This window comes from Trichechus manatus, unplaced genomic scaffold, assembly GCF_000243295.1.
Source record: "Trichechus manatus latirostris isolate Lorelei unplaced genomic scaffold, TriManLat1.0 scaffold00107, whole genome shotgun sequence".
In the NCBI taxonomy this organism is placed as follows: domain Eukaryota; kingdom Metazoa; phylum Chordata; class Mammalia; order Sirenia; family Trichechidae; genus Trichechus; species Trichechus manatus.
In genome coordinates, this window is record NW_004444043.1 from 3,590,543 (window position 1) to 3,600,132 (window position 9,590).

General features: G+C 41.1%; 1 protein-coding gene across 5 annotated transcripts in view; it reads right to left on the reverse strand.

Annotated features, from left to right (window-relative positions):
* Positions 1–9,590, reverse strand: part of VPS13A (vacuolar protein sorting 13 homolog A) — a 287,428-nt gene that overhangs the window by 55,396 nt on the left and 222,442 nt on the right. For all 5 annotated transcript variants that reach the window (XR_002825150.1, XM_004383283.2, XM_023737737.1 and 2 more), the window contains one exon: positions 3,869–3,998. Coding sequence is in view for 4 of the 5 variants with exons in the window: in XM_004383283.2 (XP_004383340.1) it covers positions 3,869–3,998 (130 nt within the window). In the remaining variant the exon portion in view is untranslated. The remainder of the gene's footprint in view (positions 1–3,868; positions 3,999–9,590) is intronic.

The following is a 9,590-nucleotide window of genomic DNA, read 5'->3' on the forward strand; positions in this document are numbered from 1 at the left end:
GCTTTTGCATGCATATGAGGTGACTGAAAATACCATGGCTTGGTTCAGGCACATCTTAGTCCTCAAAGTGGCATCTTTGCTTTTTAACACTTTAAAGAGGTCTTTTGCAGCAGATCTGCCCAATGCAGTAAGTTTTTTGATTTCTTGATGGTTGCTTCCACAGCCATTGATTGTGGATCCAAGTAAAATGAAATCCTTGACAACTTCAATATTTACAATAGCTTCTTCATTTATCATGATGTTGCTTATTGGTCATCTGTAAGTGCTTCAAGTCCTCTTCACTTTCAGCAAGCAAGGTTGTGTAATTTGCCTATCGCAGTTGTTAATGAGTCTTCCTCCAGTCTTGCTGCTGTGGTCTTCTTCATATTATCCAGCTTCTCAGGCTATTTCTTCAGCGTACAGACTGAGTAGGTATGGTGAAAGGGTACAACCCTGATGCACACATTTCCTGATTTTAAACCACGCAATATCCTCTTGTTCTGTTCGAACGACTGCCTCTTGGTCTATGTACAGGTTCCACATGAGCATAATTAATTATTCTGGAATTCGAATCCTTCACAATGTTGTCTATAATTTGTTATGGATCCACACAGTCTAATGCCTTTGGGTAATCAATAAAACACAGGTAAACATACTTCTGGTATTCTCTGCTTTCAGCCAAGATTCAGAAGGAATTAACCAGTGACAAAAGAAAATAAGTGATCCAAGATACATGTTTGAAGTACAAAAAAGAATGGCATGCAAATAAAATTGTACCTATGTGAGAAAAAAACACTTTAAAAAATTCAATATTGAGCCATGATAAAAACTTTTGGCAAACTAGAGCTAGGTCCCTCTTCCAAAGACAACACTTTGAGAGAACCACTGGCTTACTGAGAGACAGAAAAAGGTTTAAAAAGTAGCAACAACAACAACTAGAGGTAAGAAAGTAACAATGGAATAGGAGTCAAGTTAAGGTAAACTTTTTTTTCTTGTGGTTTAAGTGAAAGTTTAAATTCAAGTTAGTTTCTCATACAAAAATTTATACACACATTGTTATGTGATCCTAGTTGCTCTCCCTATACTGTGACAGCACACTCCTCCATTCCACACTGGATTTCCCATGTCCATTCAACCAGCTCCTGACCCTCTCTGCCTTCTCGTCTCACCTCTGGACAGAAGCCACCCATTTAGTCTCATGTATCTACTTGAGCTAAGAAGCACACTCTTTACGAGTATCATTTTCTGTCCCATAGTCCAGTCTAACCTTTGTCTGAAGAGGTGGCCTCGCAAATGGTTCTAGTTTTGGGCTAACAGAGAGTCCAGCAGCCATGTCTTCCGGGGTTCCTCCAGCCTCAGTTAGACCATTAAGACTGGTCTTTTTACTAGAATTTGAGGTCTGCACCCTACTTTTCTCCTGCTCCGTCAGAGACTCTCTGTTGTGTTCCCTGTCAGGGCAGTCATTGGTGGTAGCCAGGCAAAATCTAGTTCTGGTCTCAGGCTGATGGAGTCTCTGGTTTATGGGCCCTTTCTGTCTCCTGGGCTAATATCTTCCTTTTGTCTTTGGCGTTCTTCATTCTCCTTTGCTCCAGGTGGGTTAAGACCAACTGATGCATCTTAGATGGCCACTCACTAGCTTTTAAGACGCCAGACACCACTCACCAAAGAGGAATACAGAACACTTTCTTAATAAACTTTGTTATACCAATTGACCCAGATGTCCCCTGAAACCATGGTCCTCAGACCCCCACCCCTGCTACTCTGTCCCTCAAAGTGTTTGGCTGTGTTCAGGAAACTTCTTAGCTTTTGGTTTAGTCCAGTTGTGCTGACTTCCCCTGTAGTGTGCGTTGTCCTTCCCTTCACCTAAGATAATTCTTGTCTACTACCTAGTTAGTGAATACCCCTCTCCCTCCCTTCCCACCCTTGTAACCATCAAAGAATGTTTTCTTCTGTGTTTAAACCTTTTCTTGAGTTCTTACAACACAAATACATTATTTGTCCTTTTGTGACTGACTAATTTCACTCAGCATAATGCCTTCCAGATTCATTCATGTTGTGAGATGTTTCACGGATTTATCGTTGTTCTTTATCACTGTGTAGTATTCTATTGTGTGAATATACCATAATTTGTTTATCCATTCGTCCACTGACAGACACCTAGGTTGTTTCCATCTTTTTGCTATCGTGTATAGTGCTGCAATGAACATGGGTGTGCATATATCTATTTGTGTGACGGCTCTTATTTCTCTAGGATATATTCCAAGGAGTGGGATTGCTGGATCGTATGGTATTTCTAGCTTTTTATGGAAGTGCCAAATTGATTTCCAAAGTTGTTGTACCATTTCACATTCCCACCAACAGTGTATAAGTGTTCCAGTCCCTCCACAACCTCTCCAACATTTATTATTTTGTGTTTTTTTGGATTAATGCTAGCCTCCTTGGGGTGAGATGGTATCTCATTGTAATTTTGATTTTCGTTTCTCTAATGGCTAATGACCGTGAGCATTTCCTCATGTGTCTGGTAGCTGCTTGAACGTCTTCTTTGGTGAAGTTCCTCTTCATATCCTTTGCCCATTTTTTAATTGGGTTATTTCTCTTTTTGTTGTTGAGGTTTTGCAGTATCTTGTAGATTTTAGAGATCAGACCCTGATAGGATTTGTCACAGGCAAAAATTTTTTCCCAGTCTGTAGGTTGTCTTTTTACTTTTTTGGTGAAGTCTTTTGATGAGCATAAGTTTTTGATTTTTAGGAGCTCCCAGTTATCTAGCTTCTCTTCTGGTATTTGTGCACCGTTACTTATGGCTTGTATTCTGTTTATGCCATGTATTAGGGCTCCTAGCGTTGTCTCTATTTTTTCTTCCATGATCTTTATCATTTTAGATTTTATATTTAGGTCTTTGATCCATTTTGAGTTAGTTTTTGTGCATGGTGTGAGGTCTTGTTTCATTTTTTTGCAGATGGATATCTGGTTATGCCAGTACCATTTGTTAAAGAGACTGTCTTTTCCCCAGTAAATGGACTTTGGGCCTTCATCAAGTATCAGCTGCTCACAGGTGGATAAATTTAAGTCTGGATTCTCAATTCTGTTCCATTGGTCTATGTATCTGTTGTTGTACCAGTACCAGGCTGTTCTGACTAAGTTAAGGTAAATTTTCAAGGACAAGTAAAACTTTAACAAAACAATTTCTGAAAGTTATTAAAAATATTACTGGAAAATGTTTACACATAACTTTATCATCATAAAAAATAAATCAGAGAATAGACTACAATACAGAAATAAATTCTCTACAGTGAACCCAGTGATTTAGCAAAGGTTCCTTAAAAAACAAACAAACAAATTAAAAAAAAAAAAACCCATAGCTCTGGAATCGATTGTGACTCATAGCGACATTTTAGGATAGAGTAGAACTGCCCCATAGAGATTCCAAGGTTGTAATCTTTACAGGAGGAGATCCCTAGGTCTATCTCTCACAGAGTGGCTGATGGGTTCTAAATCACAGACCTTTTGGTTGGCATCTGAGCACTTTAACCACTGCACCACCAGGGCTCCTAAAAGTTCCTTACATAAGCTAAATCTACCTAAGACAGCTGTCAATGCAGAGAATACATCTGTTTATGAGGTAAATTCTAAAGCACTTCTCCAAGCAAAGCTTTACCCTTCATAACAAAATAGAAGCAGATAACGAGGTAGACTAAAAAAAGACTATATCTGGTTTTTCACATTTTTGGTAGTATTAAAGCTTGAATACTGCTTTTAATATCTTAGACAATTTTTCAGAAGTGTAACACGCAAGACAGTCCTAAAAAAAAAGCAAGGCTAAAAAACCATACCTTAAAAAAAAAAAAAACAAAGCTGTTCAGAACATCATAACCATTAACTCGATACTTACATCCTTTTGTGTTACTTCACCATGGCTTTTTCCACATTTCCACTTCAGTTTTCTAGAGCCAGCTGGATCAGCCCATGTATAAAATACTGCTTTTCCAGGAGGGAGGAAGTCTTCCATTTTACTGAGAGAACTGACATAGGTAGTAAAAATATGCATTAAATTAAATGTAGGTACAGGAATATATAAAAATTCCAAAATAATACTTCATTAATTCTTAGTCCATTAATTGAGATTTGCTCGACTAAGATTAGAGTGAAATTTTTTCCTTTATACTAAGAAAGAGGTTTGCTAATAATTAAAATATTTAAGGGAAAATCTTTAAGTCTTTGAAAGTAGTTTGTCAAAATTTTTAATACAATAATGCAAGAAGTGTGTTTCTTATTTTATCTTTTCTATACTAAATGTAAGAGAATTTAATTGGTAGTCCTTTCCTAAGTATTCTTTTTACTGTGACAAAAACAATACAGCTTAATTATTTTCAAAAGTCACGAGACATGGGATGCAAATCTAAGAAACTCAATCAACTCAGAAAAAGATTTCTAGGGAAAAAAAATTAGGGCAATTAAAACCCGAAGAAATGATAAAATATAGCTCTCTTGAGCTGAAGAAGGAACTGAGATTGCAGATTAAGAGCTCACTGAGTATCAGGCAAAATTAAATGAAAACGGAATCCTATCCTAGACTTATCTTTGTAGAAGGTTTAAATTTTAAGAAAATAGAAATAAAAAGTTACATAGGAAAATCGTATTTAGCCAGAAAGAAAAATGAGGGAAAAGGTTATGACTTAAAAAGTTTTATGTCAAGTTGTCATTAATATGCAAGAACCAAAAACCCACTACCATCGAATTGATTCTGACTCATAGAGACCCTATAGTACAAAGCAGAACTGTCCCATAGGGTTTCCAAGGCTGCAAATCTTTACGGAAGCAAACTGCCACATCTTCCTTTCATGGAGCAGCTGGTGGATTTGAACCATCGACTTTTCGGTTAACAGCCTAGTGCTTTAACGACTGTGCCACAAGGGTTCACTTAATTTGCAAGCGTAAGGCATTTTTGAATAAGCAATGGCATAACATTAACCACAAATCCTTACTTAAAAAGTTACCCAAGACTTTTCCCCAACCGTGTCAAAAATAAAATTTTAAGTATTGGGATACAGAAATATTAAAGGCTTGTTGGTTAAGCAACAGAACCAGTTAAATAAAGTCACTTGTTAATATGTTACAAGTCAACCTAAATGCCAAAAAGTTTTAAATAATGAATATTATGAAAAACTAAAAATTTTATATTAATCTCGGTCAAAAATCCCAAATTATAGTCACAAGAAACTAGAAATTTGGAAAGAGAGGTTGAAGAAAATGTAAAACCACTCTAAATTCTTCATGACTAAATTAGAAACTGTTTCATTCTCGAAACTGATTAAAAATGGATTAAAATCTTCAATAACGAAAAAGTAACTGTCCAGAACAGAAACAGGTATCTGGCATGGTATCTGGCAAGGAATCATAAATTTGTTATTAAATAATTACAAATGTGTTAAAAGACCCCTGTTAAAAGACAAGCAGATTATAACATAAAATTGGAAACAAATGAAATTCTCAACAATAAAGAAACGTTTAATTTATAGTGCATCTAAATGATAGAATATCTTGTAATGATTAAAAAACTGTTTTTGAGGAGGGGAAGCCAAGATGGCGGAGTAGTCAGACACTTTCGGTGGTCCCTCTTACAACAAAGAGCTTAAAAAACAAGTGAACTGATTCTATGACAATCGAGGAGCCCTGAACATCAAAGGCAAAGTTGAGGAACTGGACTGAGTGGCAGGGAGAGGGAGAGACAGATCGGAAGCGAGGAGTTGCCAGACCTGGCCTGGCGGGAGCCGGAGCGCTTCAGGCCGGATCAGCTTGTAGTGTATGATGAGGCAAGCAGCGGCACTCAGGAGATGTTTTCAACATCGGGAGAGACCCAGCTGCAGACAGTCTACTCAGCCATCAGGAACCAGTAAGAAGCAGTGCTCGATCGGCAAAAGATTAAGTACTTGTGTCTGGCCTACTGTATAGAGTAAAAACACCCCCCTTTGGGAAAAACCTCTCTCCCATTTACTCAGCCCATTTCCTGCTCTGCACTGGGTCTGGAATGGCTTCAGCAATTGCCAAGTCCCCTGGGCCAGAAGTAGGACCCATCACATGCCCTGAGCCATTCTCCTGGCCTTGGAGAGTGAACAAATTAACAAACGGGGAAAAAATAATCTACCACCTCCCCTAAGCCAGGAAGTCAGGGTATGCACACCTCCTTTGCCTAGGCACAGGCATAAGGGGTCCATGGACTTTGAGTGTCTTTCCCCCTACAGAGACTTGTGTGGGCCCATTTCAACAGCACAGACCCTCATTACCACGGTACAACAGGGTATATACCTTAAGTCTAACTTCAACTGTTTCAGCAATGAACTGGCAGGTTTGTGATATTTGCCGCTGCTCTGCCCATTAAGCTGGGTCTTCACCTACCCACAGCAGGGGCCTGAGGACTGATGGCTCCACCCATGCCACCTAGCCATCTGTGACAAGGGCCCAAGAATAAGTGGTGCCCTCCAGACCTTACAGACAACAGCACTGGGTGCTCATAGTCCAGCTGCAAAACCCACCCACCTACGCGCTCTAGGGAAGAGGGACACGCTTTCCTCCCAGACACTCAGGGGTGGCCGTAGGCCCCCTGCCTTGCTCAGTGTGTGTCCCCTGCTGCAGGCAGACAGCTGTGCCTACATCAATCACCCACGCCTGTCTAGGACTGTAGGTGAGAACCTGCATCACACACTTGGTGGCTGACTACCTGGACACCCGAGCTGAATCCATACAGGAGGAGTGGGCAGCCTCTGGGGCTCACATACTTAGTGGCAGCTCTGGCCACATGGTGGCAGTATGTTGGAGCTTCAGGGGCGCCGGTGATCGGGCTAGCTCACACGAGCAGCCTATCTGGGCATATCAAAACAAAACAAAACAAGAAGCTAGGACACCGTAAGAAAACATAAAATAAATAAATTATAACCTACTGATGGCTCAGAGACAACAATCAATATCAAATCACATAAAGAGGCAGACCATGATGGCTTCAGCAAGCTCTCAAAATAAAGATTCAAGAAATTTTCCAGAGGAAGAGGATTTCCTGGAATTCCCAGAGGTAGAATACAAAAGACTAATTCACAGAATATTTCAAGAGATTAGGAGGGAGATTATGCAAAAGGCAGACCAAGCAATACAGGAACTTAAGAAGATTAGAGAAGAGCATAACGACAAATTTAACAGGCTGCAAGAATTGAGAGACAGCAATCAGAAATCCTGAAGATTAACAATAAAATGTCAGAATTAGACAACTCAGTAAGAAGTCATAGGAGCAGAAGTGAGGCAATGGAAGGCAGAATTAGTGAGATGGAAGATACAGCACTTGACACCAACTTATTTGAGGAAAAATCAGATAAAAGGGTTTAAAAAATGAAAAAACCCTAAGAAATATGTTGGACTCTATCAAGATGAATAACCTATGAGTAACTGGAGTACCAGAACAGGCGGGGATAACAGGAAATACATAGAGAATTGTTGAAGATTTGCTGGCAAAAAACCTCCCTGATATTATGAAAGATGAGAAGATACCTATCGAAGATGCTCACCAAACCCGACATAAGGACTTGCAGCAAAATGGCGCTCTAGGCAGAAGTACCACACCGTCCCTCCACAGCAACGATCTGAAAAACTAAGCCGAACAGAGAAAACAATCCTGAAACCCTAAATCATCAAATGAAGAGTTAAAGAACTCAGCCAAGCACCAAATGGAGTGAGAAAACTGACAGACAAGAGAGAGCAAGGAGAGACTCATGCAGAGGTGCCCTATCAGCTAACACAGTGAGGATCCACCATCTTGGACTCCTATCGGAGACCAGCAAACGGGGTATGAGAAAGCAACTTGAAGGAGCTTCCAGCAGGAGACAAAACAACTGGTAATTTGCAATATACGCTTTCCCACCCCCCCCCACCCTTCTTCACCCCCACTCGGCCTCCTATGCTTCCTGTGGCCACAATCTCTTCTCTGGGAAGCACTGGCTGCTTGGATTCCACAAACCCAAACGGAACAGCTCTCTGACTGCCATTTGTTGGCTGCTGGTGTTGCTTTTTTCCAGTTCTTTTGATTTCTTCCTTACCTCTCACCACCTCCCACTCCTTTCGCTCAAATACCTGGCTCTGTGCACCATCTTTGCTTCTTCCTGAGGGGCTGCGGAGCTCCAGTAATTTGTTATATACGCTTTCCCACTCCCTACCCTTCTTCACCCACACTCGGCCTCCTCTGCTTCCCGCAGACATGGTCTCTTGTCTGGGAAGCACTGGTTGCTTGGATTCCACCAGCCCGCACTAGCTGGCTCTCTGAGTGCCATTTGTTGGCTGCTGGTGTGGCTTTTTTTCCGCTTCTTTCGATTTCTTCCTTACCTCTCACCAACTCCCCCGCTTTCGCTCAAACACCTGGCTCCATGCGCCATCTTTGCTTCTTCCTGAGGGGCTGCGAAGCTCCAGCTGAGTGTGAAGCTGCTTCCTGGTCTGGGCTGCCGCGCTGGTAGGATCCCAGGGCTTTTGTTCATTTGTTTGTTTTGAATTGTTTGTTTTCTTTTCCTTTTCTTGAGCTGGGAGCCCGTTCTGGCCAGGCGGTGCTGCATGGCTTGGAACGTACCCCCTCGGCTTGCACAGACATGCATAGGGATCCCTGAGCACGTTTCTTTTTTTGTTGTTTTTTTTTTTTTCCTGTTTTCTGGGGGGCTTTTCTTCTATTTTTTTTTTTAAATTTGTTTTGTTTTCTTTTCCCTCTTTTTCCCTTTTTGTCTTTCTTCATTACTCAGTTTCTCGTCTCTCTATATCTTCCTTCTCTTTCTGTTCCCTGAATACCTGGCGTTGTATATCTCTACGCCTTCCAGCCAGGCTGTACTGCAACACCTGAGAACAACCTCCCTAGACATCATAGCCGCACTGGTGGGATCCCTGGGAACTTTGCTGTTCTTTTCCCTTTCCAATTTTTATTTACTCATTCTTTTCTTTCCCTTTCTTTTTTCCTTCTTCTTCCCGTTTTTGTATTTCTCCATTTCATAGTCTCTCATCTCTCCACTCCAACGGCAAGCTCCCCTCTCCCCTAGCATTCTTGTTTGTGTGTATGTTTTTGGCTCCTGTTCCTCTCTCCTCTCTCCCATATCCATCTTAGCTCCACACATAACAATGTCCCCGCTAAATCCTGCCTACTTGCACCGTGCGCTTAACATCACACCACCAAGCAGCACAGGCACGGCCTACTGGAACTTGCCCTGCACTGATTACCGACCCGCCCTGGTGGCTGTAGTAAGTGCCACAAACAACCCGTCCTAGTAACTCCTCTTCAGCTAAAGACCTGCCCTGCCGTACCATGTCTGAGTGACTGACCCTGCCAATTGGAGAAGGAGGTGAAAAGTATTGTGCCCACAGACGAGGAAACAACAAAGAACACACAGCCTGCCTGCTCAGACATAGCCAAATTTAAAAAAAAAAGGGATGAAACAAACAAATCTACAATCAATAAATGAGAAAAATAACTACTGAACACCCGAAGACAGCAGACAATATCAAAACATTTACAAAAACAGGACAGGATGGTTCCAGCAGGCATCCAAAATAAAACACCAGATGACTTCCCAGTGGAAGAAAAGGCACTAGAACTA